The 26,841-nt window shown below is 39.4% G+C and overlaps 1 protein-coding gene and 1 long non-coding RNA gene across 13 annotated transcripts in view; one reads left to right on the top strand and one right to left on the bottom strand.

The window, feature by feature from the left end:
- LOC135413444 (uncharacterized) overlaps window positions 1–26,841 on the top strand; it is a 106,241-nt gene that overhangs the window by 64,014 nt on the left and 15,386 nt on the right. For all 4 annotated transcript variants that reach the window (XR_010430236.1, XR_010430235.1, XR_010430238.1 and 1 more), the window contains one exon: window positions 14,183–14,286. This is a non-coding gene — a long non-coding RNA (uncharacterized LOC135413444). The remainder of the gene's footprint in view (window positions 1–14,182; window positions 14,287–26,841) is intronic.
- Window positions 4,516–26,841, bottom strand: part of LDB2 (LIM domain binding 2) — a 221,027-nt gene continuing 198,701 nt past the window's right edge. Inside the window, exons 6-9 of one of the 9 annotated variants that reach the window (XM_064653166.1) lie at window positions 16,018–16,141; window positions 14,773–14,921; window positions 8,494–8,636; window positions 4,516–5,795 (exon numbers count right to left, since the gene is read on the bottom strand). In XM_064653166.1, the coding sequence (XP_064509236.1) occupies window positions 8,532–8,636; window positions 14,773–14,921; window positions 16,018–16,141 (378 nt within the window). In that variant the 3' untranslated portion in view covers window positions 4,516–5,795; window positions 8,494–8,531. Of the gene's footprint in view, window positions 5,831–8,493; window positions 8,637–14,772; window positions 14,925–16,017; window positions 16,142–26,841 lie in introns of all 9 variants that reach the window. The other 8 variants (XM_064653165.1, XM_064653167.1, XM_064653164.1 and 5 more) reach the window with 8 other exon arrangements.

The raw sequence follows: 26,841 nt of genomic DNA, 5'->3' as shown, positions 1-26,841 counted from the left end.
GCCTGCTTCATATCAAACATTTGCTAAAATGTCTCCTAATGCACATACAAAAGAGATTCTAACCTTATATATTACAGCTGTTCAATATGAAATTATACGCAGAATCTCTGATGAATTTGGAGTTGTTGAGACAGAGCTATTAATTAAACTGGGCTGATATACAACTTGAGGATCTCCACAGACCAGGCAGAATTTCTTTTAGCATGGTATAAAGTACACAGTCTGAGAAATGCTCTGCAGGTCACCTTCCAACTGGTAAGATATTGGACACCTGAGAAGTGTTTCTGTCACAGGGCACTGTACAAAGTAAAAAAAAAAAAAAAAAAAATTGGACTCCAGCTATGAGCACTGACCTAAAGGATCATGAATTTGGGTGTCCAGCAGGCATGGAGGCACACTGTGTGGGCATTTATCTGCTTCAGCTGAAACACGTTCCCTTGCTAATGTGCGATAACCTGAATTATCAGGGATGGATTTAGTATCTTATCAAAACTAAAGCTTACCAGTCTCATCCTGCTTCCTATAAAATTGATGGAAACACAGTTGGGAATTTCTTGGGGAGCTGGAGTGCTTGTGCTCTGTTGTGGTTGGATGCTTTTTATAACATTTTTGATTCTGTATGCACGAGTGTATTATTTTCTGATGTCATCTTTAGAGCATAATGGTGTTTTAAAATGTGCTTATGAATTAAGACTTCCCATAGACCCTTTAAAATTATTTCTTGATGTGAGGGATAGTTCTTTTATTTTTCAAGTGATTCACAGGGTCATGGAAGAAATGCTTTTACGGTTAAATTGCTCCATCACTGTTCCCAATAAAGCCTCTCCCTTTGAAAGAACTGATACTAGTTGCTGTCAAAATAACATGGTAAATTAGAACAGATTTTAATACTCTGAACATTGAGTGGAAATTCATATTTTCTCATGAAATGTACCAACATGGTCCATAAATTTAGAGACTTCCATAAGTGACTTTCTATCTAAAGGTACCATCTGCCATTCTGAAATGCTAGGGTACCACCAGGCTTCCTAATAGAACATAATGGTATGTTGGAATAACAGCAGTTCTATGGGATGTTAAATATTCAGTAGCTTCTCTTACATAGTAGAAGATTCAGGCCTTAGCCTTGTATAAAAATATGCTGTCAAAAAGCTAGAAAAAACATACAAATCATCCAGTCCTACACAATAAAACCAGCTGCTGGGGTTACGTGTGCCCCAGGGCAGCTTTAATTTGGACATGCAATATATCACCATAGGGCTACTTGATCAGAGTTGCAGTCTCAGGAAATATTTTCAGGACTATTCAATTTCCATTAGCAGTTTCTCCAGGATATGTTAGACACAAACTGGGTTTCCTTCAGTATCAATCATTCGTGTTTTCTCTTTCATCCTGTCTTTGCTAAAATGGGATTTTCATGGAGGCTGTGAAATTGCAAAATTTAGTCTGTTCTATCATTTAGACTCCGTTAATGGTGTTTTGCAGCAACAGCTGGGTAAGGAGCCTCTCTCCACCCTGGTGCTAGAGAACACCCAATGATGTTCAGTATTTTCCTTTCCCTTTGGTAGTTTCCTCCCCCTCTGGCCCCTATGTGTTTCAGCACACTTTCAGACAGATCATCCTTGGTAGCTCTCTGGTACGGGGCACTTCTTGCTTTGTCCCCCAAGGATCCAAGTTGGTTACACTTTGCAAATGTGTGATAGCAGTACCTTCCCCAGGACCAAGGTTAAAAATGAGTCACAACTTTCACAGAAGCCTGTGATGCTGCAAGCATGCAAATACTAGTTATACCTCCCAAGGTCCCTTCCAAACCGAATTATCCTACTACATTATTACATTCATACATATCAATGAATAGATGATGAAACCTGAGGACACCTTTCTGAAAAGACTACAAAGCTGCAAATACTGCTTATTTTTGCTTGTTGTGGAAAGAGAAAAAGAAGGACATTGAAGAACTGAAATATTCTCACGAGGGGCAGCCAGTGAGACCAGCTGATGACTCATGTGAGTTGGAAGTTCCCTGAGAAGGGGACTTTGCTGAACAAAGATCCACAAAAAATAATAATCCCCAAACAAAGCAATTCAAAGAACAATCAAAACCCACCAGTGCTTATGACTCTTGCAGGGTTCAAGTCCTTTGTAACAGCAACCAGCTTGGTTATCAGTGTTCATATTCAGTCACTTTACTAATTATGTGATTCTGCTTTTCCAAGTAAACTGGAATTTCCTCCCCCTGATTTGTGAGGGCACTTCTCAGAGCCAGTATTTCCCTCCATTTAGCTAAAACAAACAAGAGCTTTCTCTTTGAAAGTATTTCAACATCATGAGATAAGTTTCCTTCCTCCTTTTAATAGCTGCAGGGCTCCCCAGAGGGAAGTATCAACAACATTATTCCCTTCCAAATTCTAAGAGAGATACAATGTTCTGGTAGGTGTTGAGATTAGATTACAGTAAAATTAATTATTGGTTTCAAGATTTCACTCTTCAGGCTGCAACCTGAGCTCTCACAGACCTGTTACCATACCTGTACCAGGTTACACCTGTGGTGTTTATTCACCTTTCCCACTGCTCTGTGCCAGACATTCATGGCGCACACAGAAGCCACAGTGTCATTTAATTGCAACCACCAACCAAAAGCCACAAAATCCATTAGTTCATGTGATCACTGTACTTTAATCCTATACCTGTTGGGGAGTGTTCCTGAGGACAGGACACGAGCACTTGGGATTAGAAACGGGATCACAGGCTCTTTCTTGATGAGTTTACCATGTCATTTGAAATAGGGTAAGAAAAGCCAATGCAGCAGCTCAGAGAACAAAGGAAGGAGCAGTGAGGAGACTGCATGTCCAGCTGCTGTACGTCTCGACCTGATTCATTGAGCTGGCCCATTTTGGACATTTCTTTTATGAATAAATAAGCGAATAAATAAAATTAGCTAGCTCCATCTGTTATTCACCCTAACCACAACAGGGTGGATTGATAGCTTGTAGACGAGGTTTTTGAGGAGATATGGAGAAAGTGTCCTTCCAGATTAATTCAAGGACAGGACCCCAAGGAGTCTGTTGCCCATTTTTCAAGCAATCCTATGTTTATTTACCGAAACAACAGGAGTAATATGACATCATAAATCTTTTAAAAATTGAAATAGTAGTGCCAGTCTTGAAAGATTAATAATAAGGAACGCCTTTTAGAGTGTGCTCGTGGAAATGTAACATGAATGATTAGTGGTGTTGAACGTTAGAATTACAGTGTATAATTGTAATGTTAGAGCAGTTATATAGGAGCCAGAGATTCCTTAATGGAATACATTGTGAATTTAATTATTTACATGGAAAAATCAGGACTGATATAGTCACTGAATGATAGACCTACAGTTTCCTACATTCTGCAAGTGTCACGAAGGAGATAGATTTAAATTCTACCCTACGACTGATATCCTTTGTGCTCTAGAGCCTGGAGTGTCTTTTAGGCTATCTTCCTGCAAGGCATACCATAGGTGCCAAAATTCATTGAACAAGGATTTTGATTACAGGAGCATGGACCCATGTCAGGGGCTGAGGTTGGTTCCTGGGGCAGAGAGGGAGCTGTCTTGCTAAGAAACAAGTGGCCACACAGGGTGCTTTGCCCTCTATTCCTTCTGCACTGGTCACTTCAAAACTCTTTGGTGGCATCACATCTAGCAAAAGCATGATTACAAAATATCTATATATCTTTGGGATATATAGATTTCCCTAGACTGACTTCAGGGTATATGTACAGCCACTCAAAAAACCCCCCTAGAAGTTCTTCAGCTGTTTTTATAATGTCAGTAATATTAAAAATACAGTTTCAGGCAAGAGCAAAACATCACTCCCGTTCAGAAAAGGCAGGATTGTGTAGACTCGGCATCTCTGTGTCGGCAGCTCTCCCTGTCTTTGCCACTCGCAGGGTGCACCTTGCAGGGCTTCCCAGCTGCCCCGGGACGCAGGCGTGTCCCTCTGTGCCTCCCAGCTCAGCCGAGGGGCTTTCCAGGCTGGGCTGTGCTCAGAGCAGCGGCACCACTCCGGGGGTTTTGCTTGCTCGGTGAACAATGGATATGATAGCAAAGGGAAGAAAGACGGAGAATTTTTAAAATCCTCTCAGCCCCAGTTGAGGGACTCATCATACAGCTATCAGACAGGATTCAGCAGAGTGGAAATCCCTGTTCTGATAAGCCCCAGCCCTGGAAGGCGAGAGATGCAAAGTTCAGGATGGAGGTGTACTGGCTGGATGCCCTGCACTCCCTCACACTTGGCTTTCCCAGCTGTAACCCACCCCTGGTGTTGCACATCGTTATTGTTAAAAAAGATCATCTAACCAAATCGAGCTGTAAATGATTCACACCCAAGTATAGACTTTCCCTTTTGCTGGAAAAAGACAAAAATTCAGTGGAAGTCTATTTTCAAAAATTCCTGGTGTGTGATCCTGTCTTGGTGTGTGATCCTGCACACAGGCATGTATGTTTTGCATGCAAGGAACTGTAAATGCACTGTATAAGAGCACGTTTGTTAACACAGTTTATTGGCACACTTATTGGCAAAGCATACATAAAATACAGTTGTATTATATAACACACTGACTCACTGTGTCTTTACATAATGAGTTGAACATATTAATATGTAAATGAAAAAAATTAGTTTCTTTTATAAAGTTTCACATAAATACACCGGAATTAAAAAAAAAAAGTAAAAGAAAAAATGAGGGCTTTACAAAAATATTATACAAGAAATATACTATGAAAAGAAATAACAACAAAGCCAACTCAGATACAATAATAAAAACACAAAAGTTTTAGATTTATTAAGCTGCCCACAAAGTTAATGGATTACATGGCTTTAAAATATCTGGATCGACAGCAATTTTACAAAGCATAAACTCTCATAGGACTGGGTGTCTTTTTCCACATAAAAATATTTCTCATGTCTTTGATGAAAAAAAGACATTTCTTGTTTCAGTATTTTTATTAAATGATGGATAGAGTATCTACTGGCATCAGCTAAATGTAAATTAAAAATGCTGGATCCTTTATATGATTAACTGATGGAAGAAAAGTTAAAGAAAGAACAAAAGTTACTTTAAATTACTTTTCCTTAAAAGCTGATCTTTTTCTGAAACAAGAAATTTCAGGTGCAAGTTGAAAAGCAGAAAATATATTACAATTGTAAAAAGTTTTACATAGTTACGTTAATGAGATCCTGAGCACTGATGACTTTAAAATATGGCCATTGTTTGATGAGGAAAAAAACAACCTCTTCCAATAAAATGCACTGTCAGAAATTTTTCATGAGATGCTGTATCTTTTCCAATTATTTTGATCGAGGTCAGTGCCAGTATCATGTTGTATGAGAATGCTTCCAAGGTATGTATATGGAAGCTTATACAAGAGTTTTCCCTAATGAAAGAAAATTGGATAGCTTTAGTTTAGAAATAGATACTTTATAATTTGAAAGGTGTTTCTTTTAAATTTTATTTTGAAGAATGCTGTGAAACAGTAATTAATAACCCACTGACATACATTGCAGTGGGCACGGCTGCAGGTTAACCTATTGGGAAGCTTGTGGTGTGGGGTTTTCAGATTTTGTCTCCTGGTTAGCAGGAGGTTTGCTGTTCCATGGGCTGTTATTTCCCAGTGCAGGTGAATTGTTGAAATCTTCTTCATCATCCATGCCATTTGCTGCATCATACTGTGTATTCTCTAATCTAGTGATAAGCCTTTCGTCTTCATCCCCAAATTCGCCTCCCATCAGAGTTGGTTCTCCTACCACCATCACATCCTGTGAACAGCACCCAATATTTGTTATATGGAAACCTTGAGAGAGAAAAAATCAACTTAAAAAAATTATGTTAGAGAATTTGCATCGCTTAACTTTGTGATATTTGAACAACAGAGTTAAAAGTTCCCGCATAGTAGGAAGCAGGAGACAGGCTTACACTTTATTTCTAATTAAATGAAAAGCTATAACACATCTCTCTAGCTGCATGCTCACGGCTCTGGATCTCAGAACCCCCAGAACTGAAAAGCAGGTAGACTGAAAAATGTGCCTGCTTTTAAGCAAATAAACAGGCTATGAAACTGCTTTTAAACTCCTCCTTGAAATATTTAACCTTTATCCAGTAATTTTTTCCTGAGCCATTTTCTTTGGAAAGGCACCAGGGTGCATCTCAGTTGGAACTTTGAGATATGTGTATTTTAGAAGTAGTTTAAAAGTAACTGCATTTCTTATCCTCAGACTTCTCAAACATGGAGCACAACACTAATAAAGATGGTAACTCTCTAATCCATAGCCAGCCAAGCCCTTTTATGCATCTAATATACTTGACATTCTGCTACTTAATTATGGTAATTAATTTAGGTAAAGTTTTCGATAAAAACAATGTTCACACTGATTTGACAATTTGCATAGCTAATTAAGTCATTAGCAAAAACCTGCTGATTGCCAACAAGCCCTGAATTTACCATCTGTTATTTCATGGTGCCTGTCACCTAACTCCATGTAGGCAACCCTGCCGCCAATCTGTGCAGTAAGAGGACCAATCTGTCCAGCTGGTACCGTAAAAGCAAGATGAAGAGTGCTAATTATAATTACACTGATGAAGCTAGTAGTCATCAGAAACTAAAGCATGCAAGAAAGACAGAATTCATCTAATCACTGCTTTAAGTACAAATTGTCCTTCCATGAAAACAAGTAAACCGCCTACTGTACTCCAGTGCATCACAGATTTGCTGCAAAAAACCTAAGCAGCATGGGATAGAAAGGTGCAAACTTGAGATTGGAAAGCAAAGGTGCAAAGCCAGAGAGCTCTCTTGTTCCCTCTGTTCAACAGAGAATCAGGCTGCTGTGCTAACTGCTAAAGAAATATGTGGGATGCATCTTTTCATGCAGCTCAGGTGTCAGGGCATCAGCTAGTGCTTGGTAAAAGTGCAGTAATTCCAGATGTCTAGCTTCATTCCTGCTGATTTAACAAGCTCTTCCAAGAATCCTAGCAAACAACAGATTCATATTTTAAAGGATCTGGTTCTCCTTTTGAATGTAAAAGCATTTGTAAAAAGCAAACAGAAGACACGTTTGCGTTTAATAAGTTTTCTTTTTAATCAGATGTGTACTTCCTTCACCACAAAACAACACAAATTATTGCCTTTAAGTGTTTATATTATTTTTTGATATCCCTCAACAAAGGCTGGCATGATACAGAAGAATTTTTGTATCACATTTTCAGCCTATGCTACGTAAAATATTTTTGAGTATATGGAAACTGTTACATGATTTCTTTTTCACTTTGTCTATATTTTGTTACTCCATATATCCATAAAATATTTGGTTAAATAAAACTCACACACAACTTTAAGACATAGAAGTTTTAAAGACAAAGGTGTTCATAAGCAAAAGTTTGTTCTAATTTCTTCCATCTCTCTAAACAATAGACAATATATAGTGTGCACTGCTGAACCAGACCTGACCCCATTGTATTGCGAGAGCATTAATGACAAGAGAGACCTGGTAGAGGACAGCAGGTTGGGTTTGAGGTGTGCAGTGTGATATGGCAGGCAAAAAGACCAGAGTGGCTGAAACACAGAATCACAGACCGAGGTGGCAACAGTTCCCTTTACTTCAATGTTCTTGAGTACGGGCCTCAAGTTCTCCCTGCTGCCACACCAGCAAGAGGTCAGTGACTTGGATGAGACTTAGAGAAGCGTATCAAAAATCACTGTGGGGCTAGAACAGCTGGCTGGGGAGGCCACATGAAAGAATTAAATATGTATTACATCCACCAAATGATTGGGAGGGGTAAATATGCTTAACAACTGCAAGTGCTGAAAGGAAGATGATCACTTTAGGCCAATCTGAGGAGATGTAAACTAGGGTACTAAGATGACATTCAGTGAACAAAAATGTAATCCCTACTGCTAAGACAAAATTCCTGTTATTGATAATGGCAAACTGAAGGTTAATGACCCCACTGGAACAGTGCTAACTTTGCTGCTCAGGTCACCTAATGTTGGGCTGGGAAAAATCTCAATCTGTGGTAGGAAACATATGTGCATCAGTGGGGAGATGTTCAATCACCTTGTAACTATTTTCGCCTCTAATTTCTCAGATTCTTTGCAAATATTATTCCTTTAGTACAATGACATCCACTGAGAGGACAGTTTGCATTTCTATTTCTCTCCATGCCATTGAGTCTCTTTCTCTCTCTCTCTGGGAATTAAACTACAATTATGCTGAGGTTAGTGGAGTTTTCCCTCATTCTATTTAAAAGATAGATATCACAGCATTAGTTACAGGACATTTAAAAAAAAATCTTGACAATCTTGCCACTTATAGTTATGTCAGGCAAAAATAGTGTCTCAGGAAGCGCACATGCTGTTTCCTCCCCAGAGAGGATTCTGCTCCTTAGACTGAAAGCTGAAGACCCCACCAAGTGCACCCCATTGAACCTCCACTCACTAGATCCCGTGCAATGACCACCAACCTCTGAGGAGGACTGGAAGTGACTCCTTTTAGAGCCCCTCAATGCTTCTCCTTAAATTGGCCAGTGGGGGTCACTGCTGTTGAATGACACAAGGCTCCATCCCTCCCAGGGTTGAGGCTGCAGCTCTGGAGTGCTCCTAGCTCCTGCTCATGGAGTGAGAAGCAGAATCCAAGAATTAAACCCTAGTCTCTTGCATGGCAGCACACACTGCTATGGCCTAGTTATGGTAGTACATATTTGACTAGATTAGTTTAAAAAAGATTTAGTCTGTAGTCACTCAATCTTATTAATTTACTCTGTGATTAGAAACAATATTTTTGGTCAAGGAATGTCTCATGATAGTAAAATATGGTTGCAGTGAAGCACTATAAATAAAGCAGTGGTTGTTTTACATTATGTGATAGAAATGTATTATTTTATAATATAACCACAAAAGCAGCTTTCATGTATATCATACCTTTCATCCTGAAATTACCCTAGTTGCCATCCAAACTTTAATTGATGCATAACAACTACACACAGAGGTCACTTTGTACACAACTCAAATAAAAGCAATTCTATTTAACAGACTGGTCACTTCTCAGGCTTCATCTTTTTTATACCAAGACTCAAAATTTAGCTCTGCTCTGCTCAGTTATGTAACTAAACTTTTTAACTTGGGATCATCCTATATGTAAACAATGTCTTAGTGAGGTCTGGAGGTAAACTGCTGGGCCATGTAAAATTCCCCATCCCTATGCCTGCCATCTTTGCTACTGTTAATACGCGATCCCACCCAGTGTGTTAAAATGATTAGTTCATAGCTCAGGTGTCTCAGTTCTCAGAAGTAGATGAACAGTGCTCACAAGCCTGAGATAATTAAAAATGCCTAACACTAGCAAATATATTGTTCAAGCACGTCTCATACTCCAGGGACTGAAAGCTGCACTAGTTCTAGCAGCTAACACACCTCTAGTGCTAAGTCAAAAGAAGAAGGGTACCTCCTCCTGCTTTCCTTCTTATGGAATTGTGTTAGTCACGATTATTTTAATAACTGACTTCTTAGCTCCTTACCACAAAAAATTATTAATGATTGAGAGACCCACTGCTGCCCATATCCATCATGTTCACTGCTTCCACTACAAAAACATCAGACTGACGTTGGTGTTGAAATGATCTATAGAAACAGAACTGACATTTTAATTAGGCTTCAGAGTAAACACTTTCTAGCGGAAAATCTTTCGCATTTCATCATAATCCTCCCTGTTAATTTGACATTCTGGTCTTGTTTGGAATATTTTTCCTAAAGTACAAAAACTGGAAACAAATTTATTCTCTCTCATCTCCTTACGATTAAATCTTGGATTCTGAATTGCACAGTTCTGAGACGTGGGATAATTTCCAACACTGATCTCTGGCCTTGGAACTGTAACTGTGGTTCTACAACATCCTTTACAAACCACCTAAACCTACCCCCTGCTTCTGAAACACATGAGATTGTATTGCTCCCTTCCATGTTAGCAGGTTTATTTATGGATTTGGTTTCTGAGGAGCTTACAGAGAACTACAAAGAGAAAGAGAGACTACTAAGGTATGTAACTTGCTTAAAGAGTGCAAGGAGGTTCTAATTAAGACTCTGGATGCAACAAAGAAAGTTTGATTTACTTAGTGTCATGTAGTGATGCTTTATTCTTTCCAATACAAATGATATTTCACTGGATTCCTGGTTACAGTACTACACTCAACAGGATCTTCATTAGTAAATGAAAGCAAAATCCACCTATTAATTTCTGTGGTGATGACTGAGAGCAGCCTGGAGCAATGGTTCTTACAGTTTGTGAGAGTTGTGCATTGCTGTCAAATTTCAAATATATGAATATGGATCAATGTGCCCTGTTTTTATTAAACTTAACAGAAAGTAATATTTATTTGATAATAGCTGTATGGACCCCTTCTGATGGTCTTGCATATACCTGTCATCCACAGATCACAGTGAACAAGTCACTATTCTACAGTATAGGGGCCTGGGTTTGCGAGAAAGTTTTATTTGAAACAGAAGAGAATGAAGAATGCTAAGGAATATGATTTTAGCGAGTAAAGAGGCTTGAAAACTGAGCAAAGACTTGGGAAAACACTGCAGCTAGCTTCAAATATCAGAGGAAATTATTAGTGCTGTGTGATAAGGCAATGGCACACCCAAATTAGATAAATAATTTCTTTGAATCATAGGAAGTCTGACATTAGAAAGGTTTTCTATGAACCTTGAAGGAGGAGTTTGCCCATCTTTGCTCTTTGTTTAGAGAAAAGAGGAAACTGGTAACTCCAGTTTCTGCCCAATGGGCTAATGTTTCTTCCTAAGGTCAGGTGGATTAAGAACATAAACAAACCCAAACCCAGCATCTGCTGAGGCTAAGGCAGTTGAGTGGACTGCAGCTTCTCAATCTCCCTGTTCTGTCAGTTTTCTTTATGCACTAAAACCAGCCAATGCAGTACTGAGCCTGCACCTGTGAGGGTCTGAGAGAAGAAAACTTCTGGAGAGAAAAATGTTTCTGTATTTGTGCTATTGGAGTGACTTTAGTGGGACTTAGTTCTACTTCCAGCACACTACAGTGTGTTGCCCCAGCACCTACAGGATTCAAGTCAAAAGCATCGCTGGATAAGCAATGGGCCAACCTAGGCACGAGTTGTGTGGTGCAGTCATGTAGCACACTGGCTAACTACATTTGTTTTAAGAATGTAGGAAATATGTAGGAAATATGGAGTATGTAGAAAAGATATTAAACATGGGACTTGGGCCGCAAGAGTTATGTTGACAAGAGATACAGAGTCTGCAATCAGTAGGTTGAGAACTAACAAAATCACAGAAATCGATGTTTTTCCCACCATCGTAAGGGAAAATGGGTGCAATAGAGTGCAACTGTCAAAAGGGCAAAACTTTGTATTTTATTTACCACAGTTGAGAAAGTATAAACAATAGTTAGAGACAAAAGGATGGACTAAGACTGAACCTTTTCAAATTACTGGTGAGAGGGAAGATGCATACCCACCCACTGGCAGAGACCCTTAAGATGCTTTTAAAGACAGTGTTATTAAAGATGTATCAGAATGTGTCAGCGCTGTGAAAGTGCTAATCAATTTAAAGCAACACAAAGAGCACAAATGATACTGATTGATCAGGCTTCACCAACCGAGCTTCAGGGTGCAGTGCCAACCTGACCCATGCATGGAAATACAACCACATCATTTCGTTTTCTAGGCTTGGCTCTGTATTGTCGGCACCGTCCCTGCCTGAAGAAATGATCAACAAATAATGCAGGTAGAGGAAATGGCACATCCTCCTCCTCCTCCAACTAGAAGAATGTCTATGTGACAAGTACCATTGCCTCTCATTAATCAAGGTTGGTTCAGCCCAATGTATTTATCTGAAGAGCTGGAAGGGGCTGTGGGGAAAATGACAAAACTCTGTGAAGCTGCTGGTACTTCAGCTGTTTTCTGGACACTATCCTGAACATGACATTTGCCTCCCCAGGCACGAAGACCTCATTAAAAAAACAGAAGTTAATGGTGTGAATGAAGTGTGGATGAGCTGAGTGGTAAATTCACACATTTGCCAGAGTGTACAAAGCATTACTGTAGGAGCAAAAACTGAATAATTACTAATGTCCTAAACCAAGACTACATAGAATAGAAGCTAAGAAAACATTGTCTAACCAGGATTATTTTACTATTAGAGAGAAAACAACACAAAAGTGTAAAAGTGACAGGAAATTTGTAATTAGATGTGATTATGGTGGACAGACTGACTTTGCTGGCTGAGAAGAAATCATTGGAGAAAAAGGGAAAGCTGAACTTCATATTAGTCCAGATTTGATGTGGATATGAGCCCATTGCCAGGGTTCTCTAGAGTGGAAGATGAGAAAAATTGAACTGAAATTAGGTCCGGTTATGTGAGTCATCTGGATAGAAGATGCAGTGATTCCATTCCTCTTCTCTAATAAGGAGGGGGGAAATGCTTTTAACACTGAAAATGAATAATTTCAGTAGGTTTTTCGGTTTTTTATACTGAGTAGGACAGTCCCATTCACAGAAAGCTCTATGGACAAATGAAGCTTTTAATGAGTTGAAAACTGCCAGATTGTATTCAAGGATCTCGTCTTCTATTGCATAAGGGAAACCAAACATTAACTACTAAATGATACACTTTAAGGCACAGTTATGTGAAAGAAACAGAAAGCAAGTTACTGCTACCTGCAGCTAACTTCAGAAAGCAGTGGTATGCCTGTAATAAGGTCCACTTCAAGGAATGTGTAATTTTGAAGAAATGTGGTAACAGCTCTCTATTAAACTGAAAAGCATTGAATAGTTTTGCACAAAAATATCCTACTGCTAAAATTATTTCAAGTTCTGTCTACCCTACAGGGTGGCACAACCATCAATTCCATCTGGTTTGCTATCTTTGCTGTGGGGAAGATAGGAAGAGCTGTTAGTATGTCAAATCAAACAGCTAAGCATTTTCCCCTTTGCAGATGGAAAGGAGAAGTGTCCTAAAAATGGAACCTGATCCTCCATATGAAAGAATTTGGACCATTTTGCTACTCTGGTACAGAAAGAAAAGAATATTGAAAAACATTGACTATGCAACATCCTGAAAGTAAATGAAGGCTAAAAATCCATCCCTCATACCACGATAAACTTCACCAGTGTGTCTCAGATGCTCAACTATCATCTCCATCAGGAAGAGCAGCCTTGACTACTTCATGTGTCAGGAGTAGCCTTTCAGTACCTGAAGTCAGCTTCAATATCAGCGGGAGTGACAGAGGGCTCAATTACACTCAAACATACATGGCTACCACTGAAGCCAACAAAAGTTGTCTCTCCAGGGAGGGGCAGGATGAAGAGTGGCAGGGGGTCAGATTCTGGTCTTACTGAACTGAACTCAGAGCAGAAAGTAGTGAGATGAAGTGATTTTATTGTCTTTTAAACTTGGGAGACAGCAGGGAACTAAATGGTTGCTCAGTTTTGCACTTAATTGCTGTTTTTTTCTTAAATATGTTTGAATATTGATCCAAGGGGGTTTGTGGCATGCTGTCAGTGAGTTAGAGTGGTCCCTGTCACCAGGGGATCAGGCAGCTGGCTTCTGACTGTTTTGTGTTGCCAGAAAAACACAGAGATGCCTATATAAGGGAAAGAATCTGACTCTGGGGATGTGAGCCATGTGAAAATGTTAATATGACAAGGAGGAAATATGAGTTTAATGTACTGAAGCCCCAAGCTTCTGTAAACTACTGGATTGCTGAATCAGTTGCTAAACAAAAAAAAAATCTTCATTTCATTTCACCGGTGTTAGTCTACTCCTCTTTTTTTATCTGGGTATTCAAGTTTCCTAGGAAGTGTCTGCTTTGTGCTAACAAAAGGCCTATATTCTTTGTCAGGTTTCAGAGGAGACCTAGTCCTTTCCTATCTGCTGATCAGAAATCCAATAAAAATCCCTGCATGTTATTCCCAGGGTATGACTTTATGTTTCCTATAATATAAAATTAATTTCACAAGCTTTAAAATGCATAAGCTATCTCCTTATTGACTAAGACACACTTTGTCACAATTTGGGACTGATTAGCCCTATATTGTGAATAAGGCAGTAAATGTGACATTATTAGTGCTGGTACAGTTACTACTCTGGAAATGACTTGGTGTCTCCCTGTACAATTAGGATGTCAACAGTTCCAGCTAGCAGGGTGGATAAGCTGAGAGCCATATTCCAAGGGATCTACCCTCTGCAAGTGGAGTGGTTGGAAAAAGAGATAACCCTTACAGGTAAGTTAATTCATAACCTGTTCCTGTTCAGCATCTGAATCTGGCACCAATTAGAAGTAAGGTACTAAAGTAGAGAGAGCAGCAGATTCTTCAGGTATGACTGTCCTGCACCACAGGGACACATCCTCACTTAGCACTTGGCAGACGGAAGTCTGCAAGGCTCTTGCTATATCTAAAAACATGAGGCCCAATCTAGTCCCACCACCAGTGGAAGGACTCCCTTTGACATCAAGGGGAGCTGGCCCAGGCCTTTAGAAAATCACATCTGATCCTCAGGACACCAGGGTTTGAGGGTCCTTTGTTAAAGCTGCACTGCAGAACAGTTCCTTCACATCTCTTCACTAATTCCCCAGCTTCCACAGCACACTGTGCAAGATTACCTTTTGCTTGTGATAGTTTTGGCTCAAGAATGCACCTTCTTTACAATGTAAAGAAAGAATAAAAGCACCATAAGTGATTCAGGCCTAAAAGGAAAGCGAGACTTACAGGTACCTGACTTGATAGACTCAGGTTTGCAGCAGCTGACTTTTTCTTGCTGTTGGTACTATTTGCATTGTTCCCAGCACTACTGTTGGAAGTGCTGCTGGTTGAGTTTTTCCTTTTTCTCCGTTTGGTTGTTGGTTGTCTTGTGGGTTCTGCTGCAATAAAATGATAAGAAGGAAAGCAAATGGCAGATACTGTAAAGCATGAACTAAAATGATCCATAAGCAGAAGTGCTAGAATATTTTTTCATCTAGTTTTAAATTTTTAAGCTTAATAGTAGTAGTAGTAGATTTAACATACAAACCATAGAATGATTTTTGGGCCTAAATCAATGGAAGCTGCTTTCAATTCTGTGTAATGGATTACCAAAACTTATTGTCCCAGCATTATCTATAAAGACATTTCAAAGCATTTTACCAATGGGAGTATCCTGAGAACTATCATGGTGCTCAAAGGGACTGTGTAACTTGCTGAAAGTCACACAGCAAGCAACAGTGCTAAACAAAAATCCAGGCCTTACTCTGATGTAGGGTACAGCCTCAACTGACCCAGCCAGAGAGGAGGGCTAAGGTAGCTTTCTACCCTACTGTTGTGGCACACGAGCAACTACCATCTGAGCTCCTTGTGCCTCTGATTGTGGCCTTCACCTTTAAATCTGCCACTCCCAAGAGAGCACTGCTGAATGCCATTTCCCTGCAAACCTTCAAAACTCAGGCCAAAACAGGACAATTACACAGCTTTGCTTAAAATGGCAAAGAACAGAGGGGCAATTGTACTTCTCAAAATTTGACCTGAGCACCCGTGCGAATAGTCTTAGATATGCAAACTTTTATAATCTGAAAAAGCGAGAGAATTATTATTTTGAGGTGTAAGAGGAAGGAGATTAGGTTCAGGCCTGTAAATAACTTTATATTAGTCTCAAAGACAATTAATTATGAATTGTAGCTGTAATTTCAGAGTCACAGCAGGAAGCTGGATTACATAAACGATGAATTCTAATGGAGTCAGTAGGCATTTTGCATTCCATCTACACATTTTTTTGTACTAAATTATATCCCAGTCATAGTGAAACCATCTGAATGTGCACATCCATAAATCAGTTGTGTCAGACAAATCATAAAACATCAGAATAATTTTCAGGCTTCCTTTTGGATCAGTGTTAATTGCTTTCCTTTAGAAGTAAATTTTCCTATTGTTTCTCCATTAATTTTACTGTAAAATAAGTGGAATACTGGAAATGAAACATACCTGGTGGGGCCACCATTCTCTGCCATTTTTGAAATAAGCAAGTCTTCAAGCAGTCTCGAGGACTTAGATTGTAAGTTTTATGTCTTGACATCAGTTCCTGCATTGGCTCCAGTATTACACACAACTGGAAGAAAAAATCAGAATAGAACAATTTCATCCAAGCAAAGGCCCAGTTGATCAGTATTTACATTACTGGGAATCTTACTTTTGTTTTTTTTTTTTAACTCTTGCTAACTGAGGATGCCTTGTAAAGTTCAGTTTAATCTGCACTGGAATTGCAGGATAAAACTCTGAACTGGGAAAACTTTTTCTCGCTATTTGCTACCTTAAGTATTTTTAAACTTCAACTCCGGTCTTTCAGGCTACAGAGATTTCAGAAGACTAGAAGATGTTCATGCTTGATTGCTTAATCTGCAAAGAATAATTAATAAATAATAAAATGCCCATAGTGGGTTATCATTCCCATACCGCAAAATGTACACACGGTGTTCTTATGACCTGCTGCATTCCACAGAGAGGACTTCTCATAAACTGTCTTTTATCTTGCAATTGCATGCAAAATAATTCAGATGATTTTGGAGGGTTTTTTGTGTTATGAGGACTATACATTCTCTTCCTATGACATGAATGTCACAGCCGAGAACAAAGAAAAACATTTTATTTTCCTTGTCTGCTTGAATGCTGAATGTATAAGGTGGAGATTTCTGAAAAAAATGGAATTTCAAGCAAGCACCTTTCTTTTTTAAATAGTCTTATGTATTTTCTATCTGTTCACTTAATAATTAAAATCACTGTTCACTGCTTTTTTCCAGCATAAAGAACTCTAAGCTGGTTTCTCTTCTTTCCTGTTTATCACCACAGATCATTTCCAGTCATTTAAGCCTCACACAAAGCCATAGAAGACTACAGAATTGCACACATATAATTGAGAGATTACTCTTGCTTGCAGGATTCTTGGTTTTCGGTCATCCTACATGAGAAAAAAAAATTCCAGGTTGACCTGTAGGTTCCACCTGAAATTTGCAGGGCTGGCACAAGTAAGGAAAAGGTTCCTCACTTACTAACTGAGCACATATGAGAAGGAAGTAGCTGGCACAGAATAAAAATGGACTCTGCATGCCATTTTTAGTCACTTTTCAAAGCAGAATTGCATTTAGAAGCAGGGGCAGGGTTTTTTTTTACCAACACTAAAAGTAAGACAACAAGTTGATCAAGTTATTAGAAGTTAGAATGGCAACCACAAAAAGACATAAATTAAGCCAAGCCTTTTTTTGAGTTATTGACTTAATTTTAGCAAGTTTTGCTGAAGGAGCATCTAGGACTTAGTTCAGCAGGAGATGTTTTACCTTGGTGCTTTTAAAATATGTAAGACAGGAGGCAAATTCTTCTCTCTGTGCTGCAGAGCTGATCAATGCTTGCTCCATTCTCTCCATGTGCACCCCACTCTCATCCATACAAATGGAGATGCAAAGTATGCAGGGAAAATAGCTGAAAGGGAGCTGCCATGAGGACTAAGAGACTAATTCAGCATTTAAATATTACTGTGTATTGGCACTGCCGTTTGATGAGCCTTTCATTAACAGCAGTTAAAAGAGAAATAACATAAAGCAGCAGGGAGAACAAAGAGCTTAAGTATGAGAAATTATTTTTTTCCAGTTGCAGAAATTGAATCTGCAGTTGCCTCATTGACTTTTTTCTTACATAGAATTTTTTACATATTTTTGTAGATAAATACAAGATAATCTCATAGACAGAGAGCTGCTATCAGATCTCTGCTGTCACTTTGGGCTCAGATTTTCCTCTATGTCAATAATCTAACAAAAATTAAGCACATCAGGTCCTAAAATATGTTTATGCTGTGAAAGAGGTGTTGTATTTTGAGATCTTATTCAATTTATTCTGAAACCAGCAGACAATTGCTCAGGTTCTGTGTTTGTATGTGTGTGTATGTGAGAGAGAAAGAGAGAGAGATTCATGATACCATGGACACCATTGTTTTGGTTCTCAAAAGTCTGGCATGGCTGCCTAATTTTTCTCATTATGAGCAAATAGTAACAAGCATGAGAAAGATAGCTGTGATAATTCTGAACAAACTAGTTACCCTGGGTAGAGCACTAGATTCACATAGCTCTACTGCTGCTGGGACTAAAAATATGTAAATATACACGTAGAGTCTTCCAAGATTTCCTTAGGGACACTTTATTCATGAAACACTTACTCCTCCCTATATATTTACTGTTGGCAACAAAGAGAATGTTTCTTCTTTATCATCTTGGCAAAGATATTTTTTATTGTGCTCTGACTGTAATGTGCACTGAGAACTAGGCCGTCCCTGCCACCTGTAGATACCTTCATTGTTAATCCTGTCTATAATCTCTTTCACTTCACACACAAGATTAAATGGGATACAGACCCAAAATGTAGAAATGCCTGACTGACCTCACGGGCATAGAGTCAAAATATGAGCACAGAGGGTCCTACAGTAAGACATGGGACAGTCTCATCTTCTGGATACTTGGAAGTTGTATGGACTTGCATAAATTCCTCTTCTGGTTTGGGGGAATTCACAAACATTTTCTCCCTTTAAAGTCTGCAAATTATAAGGTCAGCTTTGGATGCCTGAGTAATAAGAGAGCCTTGCACTCTATAGTTTTAAATGCACCTAGCTCATGTGAATTTGGCACAAGTGTAAAATGATCTGGATTAACAATTATTGATATTAAATCTCACAGTCTTTTTCAGTGACCTTTGAAACCTACTTGAAATCTAAAGTGACTCAAAACCAAATCCTTGAAAGAGGAAAAGATCGTGCTTCAATTATCTAAAGTCTGAGGAACTTGCCACTGAGCTTGGTTTTTGCAAAAAGCAAGATTAAAAATGCAGGGAGAAGATGCATTTAAGAGCTTGGTTGGCCAAAACCACCTGCCATCTTCAACCACTAGTGAGCAGGGTAAATGGCAGGCTGGGTTAACTGCATCATTTTACAGTGTGACATCTTAAAACAAAGCTAACAAAATGTTTTAAACTCCTACATTCATTGACATATAGAAGAAGCCTGAGGTTTAAACTGCCTGTTCTCTACAGATCACCTTGTCTCACTCTGTGAGATTTCTTCAAAACATCTGTTTTAACATTTTTTTAAGCCTTGGATAATACAAAAACATACAAGACTTTACTGTAGTACTGTATTAATAATATTTGGAACACCAACAAAACCAATCACTTCTACAAGGAATTTCTTCACAGCTTGAAATCAGCCACCCAGGAAAATACCCTAAAGTCTTCAAGAATTTAGTGCAGTGATGATGTTTGATTACGGAAATAATTTCTACATTCCTAGGAATGCAGAAGCTTTAATGGCAATGCTTGACAAGACACAATTAGGTATTTCCAATCTCCACGCTTAGGCAACACTAAGGTGGGACTCATTTGCCCACACATAGGTGTTTAGTGCCAGCTGAAATGTCCTAGGTGATGTGAGATCTGATCCACCAGGTCGCTCTTGCCGTCCCAGAAGGCCTGGATGTTTCAGGCACTAGAACGTGTGGGCAATTGAACAAGGCCCAAAGTTGAAAGAAAATTTATGTTTCTCTTGGCTTTTAAAACATATTTGGAACAATGTGTATCATAATAGATTATATATTTCCCCTCTGCAGTACTAAAATCCACTGAAAGAACTCCACATGATGCTTAGCATCCCAATATTATTAGAATTAGTTTCCAGCCATCTTTTCTTAGTTGAGCTCATTGCTGTGATGTCTGACCATTACTCAGAACCAGTGCCGTTTCACTGCCATAGCTGCAAGTTGGAGACAGCACCAGAGATGGACACAGTGCTTCACAGAGAGAGAAGTCTTTGGCATGAGAAGCCTGTATTTGTGGGTGCCCAGTACACAGGGATGCATGCACACATTTTGTTACTATATAAAGTGACAGTGATTTTCCTAGAGTTCTATACGGATCCTATGGACAATTCATCAGTTACAGGGCTTGGATCCAACTTGACAAAACGGTAATGTTATACCTTTAGGGCTCAGGGAGGTGAAAGTACAGAATATAATAAAATACATGGGTTTTGGGGTTTTTTTTGTGTGTGTTAGTAAAACACATCTGGAAGGATTTGATTTTTTTAATGACTTTTTATTTTAGAGGAGAAGACTAGCATTTACAGGTTTCAAAACCCAGTGTGTTTTAAGAAGGGAGTTATATGAGGAGACACTGGAGGCACTGCAGACAGGGGTTAGAAGGTTCGGAGAATATGGATCCACACATAATTTCCTGTAATACTTCCGTTATCAACAGAGCCCAAACCGGCCTTCATCAGTAAGGGGAGCCATATTAATCTCTGAGATCAGTCCAGTCACACCAAGGATAGTTTTAGCCTTATGATTTTTGTTCTAATCCTGGGTTTTTATTCTATTCCGAGAACAGATACTCATTCTGGTAGCAGTGAAGATTAGCGGAAAGACCGATGTGAAAGCTCTCTTTCACCTTACTTTTACATACCATAAGCTTATGTATTCTATTGCTAATTTAATTAGCAATTACCCTCTTCAGTGAAACCTCTTGTCTCCACGAGATTTTTTCCATTTGCAGTAGGGAAGGTTGTTGGGTGGCTGGTGAAGGCGCTGCGGTCCTGCCGGAGCTGAGCTGCAGGTGGCAGAGCTGCCCCAGCTAACAGGCTTCCCTGCCTCCATGCCAGCAGTACAAAAGAACTGCAGCCCTTCAGTTTTTCGATGCTTTTTGCATTTTAAAGAGAAATCACTGAGACTCGAGTCTTGCAATACTTAGGTGCTGAGACTGACATAACCACACAGCCAGTTTCTTTAAATCAGGAAACATATTTGGTCAGTAAGTGCTGGACGACCAACAAGTCCCACAGTCTACCAAAAGAAGCAAGTTTTAAGAATCTTCCCGTGGTTACCCATTTTGTCTGTAAAAGCAAAAGTTTCACTAACCACAATTTAAAAAATGGAATTAAGTAAAATTTTCATATAGATGACACTTACAAATGTTAATGCATAATGTAACATCAGTTTTTCTGAATGAGCCAGCAAGGAACCAGGCAGCAACGAGAGTGTTCCCTGAAGTTTTACTGAAATGTACTTTTAACTGTTTAATGCTTGAAACTTCTCCTCGTTGAATGGCTGTATTAATCACTTGAAAATTATAGGAACTGCTGAAAATTCAGAGCTCATGGAGATGTACAACCCTTCCTAAAACTGACAAAACCCCCATTTGAATGGGAGTATTAATCACTGCCTAATGTTCAGGTAGGATGTTGACAGTGAAGGTATACCTGGAATACAATGTGCAGCCTTGAAGGGGTTCAGTGCTTTCTTTAAGAGCTCATTTTTTATCCTTCACAAACATTCTGAGTTATTAACCAACGACTCTGTGACATTTTATTTCTATGCTGAAATGCAGTCTTCCCTCTGCATATCCTGTATGTGCTCTAGAGAAAACAACTCCAGTTGATGGTGCTAGTGAAATTCTGGCTTCAGTGCATTTCCCTGGGAAAGGCCCCACTTCTTCAGTGGGGCAGGATTTCTGAAAAGAACTGAAATGTCTCTGCCCACTGTTTTATGCATATCCACAGACATATATTCCCAAAGGTCCATGATATGTTACTAATACACCTGTGATGAGGAAGGGGACACATTATGGGTATTTTTTTCAGTCTCTGTGAAAGAGCTATACCTCCAAGTCTGACTTCTTGGATTGGTTTTCAAAGCCTTTCAAAGCCCAGAGTATGAATGCTCTGCACTCCCAGCAGTATGGCACTGAAACAGGAACACATTTCTGCAGTCCTCAGTAAAGTTCATTCTTTGGAGTTAGAAATAGAGAAGGCTTATAGCTGAGTTTAAATTTCTCTGCTTATGCTTGTTTTTCAGAATTAATGTATCATTTCTCTGCAGAACAGAGGGAGGAATGAAAATTTCCTAGGAACATATTGCTGCTTCTTTCACTGGCCGGCTTGCAATTCACTGCTCAAAATAGCTTGTGTTTTTTAAGGATCACATGTGAATACAGAACATTTTCATCTTTAAAACTGTCTTTGTTTTCCATTAAAAACATGGAGATATAAATGAGAAATGTTTTGGGTTTTTTCTGAACTGAAAGAAATGAGGGGTTTTTTTTACATACTTGTTTTTCTGGAGGGGATTGATTTGGCATTGTTCTAAGTTCTTGCCCAGTATGTCAAGTCAAATACAAGTCTCTTCCATCAGTACATTTCAGTGGATCAACCATATCCATGCTCCTTCCCTTCATGATAAACTTTAAGCCAAAAGAAGAGGTTTTGAGATTCCCATCACTCAGCTTACTACTCTTGCTACCTGCTTTCCCTTTTTGAAAGAGACACTGTACACTCCTGCTGAGATGTGGATGCAAATAAATGTGCATTGTACATCCCATGTAATGGTATACATGGAATAAATATATGTTCAATTTTGGAATTTTGCAGTAGTTAGTGTAGCAAGCAGCAAATCCAGTAGGTGCTTCAATTTAAGTTATAAAAGTCATTTTAACCTGAATATTCAAAATCCAGTCTGCATAGGATCCTTTATTTTAGTGAAACCTTAGATGATCTTTGGGACAGAATGAAAAGGCAGCTCTTAGCCCCAATAGCTTAAGTTAGTCCAATACCACAGAGTAATCCCTGGACTGTTTACTATGACTACTGTTCTCTCTGTATTTCCAATTCCTTCTGCGCCAAAGATTTTTAAATTGGCAGTGTATAAACAGACTGAAGTCCGTGGTTTTGCTACATAAGTAGGGAAAAATACGAGCTTTTGGTATCTAGAAGGACGTGGGAAACTACTTGGAAATACGGTATAGGCACACCTACTGTATTTACTCCTAAATTAAATACATTTGATTTAAACAGATAGTAATGAAAAGGTTTGAAACTGTTGCTCAAAATACTTTCTTTAGACTTAGACTTAAAATTTCATTGATATGAATGGGATCACGCCTCTCAAAGAAATTGTTTTAGACTAGTTCAGGGCTCAGCAAGGCAGGACTACATCAGGTTGAACTTGGCTCATATTTTAAGTACATTTCCAAAATCACGTGGAGTGGATATTTTGTGTTAACTTAAAAAAATACAGGATGAGTTTCTGTAGCACAATACCGTAGCAGATTCTGGGACAAATTCCATAACAGGAGATCTACAGGATCTGGGACATACTTGATAGACATCACTCCAAACCGGAGAAGGTTCTATGTTTTGTAATGCTTACCACACTGAGTCAAGAAATATTTATACTTGCAATCACCTAAGAAGCTAAGAAACAGAATTTCTAGCTTAACACTTGCAATATTAATGATCATTAACATCTACAGCTTATTACTTATTATTTATACAATGCCATAGATAACATGTATTTTACAAACTATTGAGCCCCTTGTCCTAAAAAGATTTCTATCTCAACTAGACAAGAAGTAAAATACTAAGCCATGAGTAATTTGGCAATAGAAAGGTATGCATGTAAAACCAACAATTTAATATAGCTATCTACAAGTCCCTTGAGGACTACTGATATATATTTAAATGGTTCTCACGTGTTGTCACTTGAAAATATGGCTGTTTTGCCTGCTGCACTTTAAACAAAATGTCATCAATTTAATTGATAATTTTGTTTCTGCCACAAGGCTCCTAGCATTCACTATACCTTTTGTATGTGTTGCCAACTCTGCAAGATTCAGGGGAATGATATGCAACTGCTGAAGCTCCATGCTGGATTCACTAGTAAATACTCAGCACTCAGTAATGTTTATTCATCCTATGCTCTACCCTGAATGCCAGTCTAGGACTCTCCAGTTTCTCACTAAGACCCAGAGGTAGGGAATGATTTCTCAATAATGCAGTATTCAGCTGCTCAATTGCTCCCAAGCTACATAGCTCATCATGTTTTTACACTGCTCTATATCTGCAGCCATTTCAATTCCCAGCAATAGTGATAATGGAAAGAAGCAGCATTCATTTCAGGTAAGACTAAGCTTAAAAAACATGGTTTTGCAGGCAAATATTATGAGTGGATAGGAAATGGATCTTAACACAGCACAGCCATCACCAGTGTTGAAGCTAATTCTTGTTGGACTCCAGTTTAATTTCTCCTTTCCTCTTTTTTTTTTTCCCTCTTCTTTACATATCAGCTAGCTAACAGCTTCCACCAGTGTCCTCTCCTTCATGCACTCTGGAGCAATTCAGGTCATTATGGAAACTTTGTCAGCTCTTGTGGCTATTAATTCTGCCCTTCTTTGTGCTGACACCACAACAGCATCAAAACCCTGCCCCTGGTCAGCAGGGAACCCAACTTCCTTTACGGTTCAAGAAGTTTCTTCCTCCTTGCTTGCATCCCAGCCAGGACTGCAGTTCCTCACATCCTGCAGTGTGCCCAGACTAGTAGAAGGGCTCTGGGTTCAACACTTCTGTAACCTGGAAAGCATTCCTGTCAGTGTCCGTGTTCCTGCAGAACTGCTGCTGAAATGCTTTGCAGAGAGCTGAGCACACCCATCCCTGAGAAGAACCTTATTTGAGGGGCCTCCTTAGCACCCATATTGTATCAAACTAAAAATAAACCTGGAGAGCTCACTCACCAAATACCATCATGGGCAAAACAGACTCAACTGGGGGATATTAATTGAATTTATTATTAATTACATCAGAGCAGAATAATGAAAAGCTAAATAAATCTAAAAACACCTTCCCCCACCCCTGCCTCCTTCCCAAGCACTACCTCCTCCACTCCAGTAGTGCAAGGAGATGGGAAATGGGAGTTATGGTCAGTCCATCAGATTGTTTCTGCCACTGCTCAGAGAGAGGACTCTTCCCCCTGCTTCAGTGTAGGGTCCCTCCCACGGGAGACAGTCCTCCATTAACTGCTCCAATGTAAATCCAGCCCATGGGCAACAGTTCTCCATGAACTGCTGCAGTGTGGGTCAGTCTTCCATAGGGCACAGTCCTTCAAGCCTAGACTGCTCCAGCATGGGTCCCCACAGGGCCACAAGTCCTACCAGGAAACCAGCTCCAGTGTGGGCTGCTGTCTCCACAGGTCCACAGGTTCCTGCAGGAGCCTGCTCCATTACGGGTTTCCCATGGGTTCACAGCCCTCTCTCAGGCATCCCCCTGCTCCAGCATGGGTCTCCTCCATGGCCTGCAGGAGGACAGCCTGCTTCACCATGGTCTGCACCAAAGGCTGAAGGGGAGTCTCTGCTTCAGTGCCTGGAGCACCTTCTCCCCTTCCTTCTTCACTGACCTCGGTGTCTGCAGAGCTGTTCCTCTTGCATATTCTCACTCCACTCTTCTCTGGTCACAATTACATCTGACCAATAACTTTTTTTTTTTCCTTAACTATGTTATCACAAAGGCATTGCTACCATTTCTGACTGGCCTGGCCTTGGCCAGCAGCATGTCCATCTTGGAGCCACCTGGCATTGGCTCTGCTGGACATGGGGGAAGCTTCTGGCAGCTTCTCACAGAAGCCACCCCTGTAGCCCCCCTGCTACCAAAACCTGACCACACAAACCCAATACAGTGACATCTTCAGTTTGTAAGTAATGAATGGTGTGGAGCACCTTTGAGATGTCATGTAAGGCATGTTGAACTGGACAGATGTGCTCTCCTTTCCCCATCCAAGAGGAAGAACTCATGCTGGAGTGCATTTGTGGAGACGACTTTGACATATGTCTTAATTAGTTATCACTTCGTCAGTACGCTTATTACAGAATGTGCTGTAAGGAATTCTGTTTCAACATCTTCTTAAGCATTAAAAAATGTTTTAGGCCTCTCAGTCATTGCTGTAACTATTTGAAAACCCTTTCCCCTCAAACTCTGAAAAAAGTCTTTCCCTGTGATTTTGCTTAGTCTTTTTATTTAAGATCTGTAGTTTATGGGCTTAGAAAGGAGCTCCACTGTTTGTAGTTTTGCTTCTCCCTTTGAAGTTTTAATACTGTTTTTTAAATAGATTTCTAATTTTTGATTCTTTGCAAGAACTTTGCAACTTTAAATTATTCACTCTGCCTCTCATCGCCTAGACATTAAAAGAATGTCCTTTCAGCAAATGCTCTTTTTCCTCTTCACCCTTTGTACAATGGGGAGATGTTTTGAAAAACCCTTCCTTCACAGCATCACACAAACCTTATGAGCTTTTAATATTGTTTGCCCAGGTGGGCTCATGCTTCTTCCTACACCAAAGTGGACAGTGAAGGTTATCTTCTTACTTTCCCTCAATGACAAATCAGACAAAGTAAGGGCACGTGGTTTCAATAACATAAGCAGATATTCCTGGAATCCTAATGGCACAGGCAAATTGCATTCAGTTGCTGCATATATTTTCAGCTAATGAAAACAAAAGGACTTACAGGGGAAGTCCCAACCCAGAGCTTAGTTCTGAAAACCATGAAAACCTTTAATCTGAGTTGTCTAACTCTTGTTTAGAATTGTCTAAATCTTCCTTAAGGATCTCCTGGTGCAATCTGGCCTCACCCAAACTATACAGATTGATTGGTGTTTTCTTCAATGATGACAACCTGCTTGAGCCTTTTCCTTCAGCAAAGATCCTAAACTAAGGGTCAATACATCAAATCACAAGCCTGTATCATAACAAAAAGTCTTGGACAGCCCATCATATTGTGTGATTCTTCTCTCACAGCTATCTGTATAGTCAGTGATCAATAGGAAAGATTTGTGTCTTACACATCTCAGATCAGAATTAAGCTCTTAAATGATTTTAAGAGGGACCATAAAATTTATCCTTGTAATTTAATTTAACATTAGTGTTAAATTACATTGCAAAGTGCATCATGTTGACTGCATGA

The sequence above is a fragment of the Pseudopipra pipra genome, chromosome 4 (assembly GCF_036250125.1).
Source record: "Pseudopipra pipra isolate bDixPip1 chromosome 4, bDixPip1.hap1, whole genome shotgun sequence".
Classification (NCBI taxonomy): domain Eukaryota; kingdom Metazoa; phylum Chordata; class Aves; order Passeriformes; family Pipridae; genus Pseudopipra; species Pseudopipra pipra.
The sequence above is the reverse complement of the archived record's forward strand: the minus strand, read 5'-3'. Positions and strand labels throughout refer to the sequence as shown.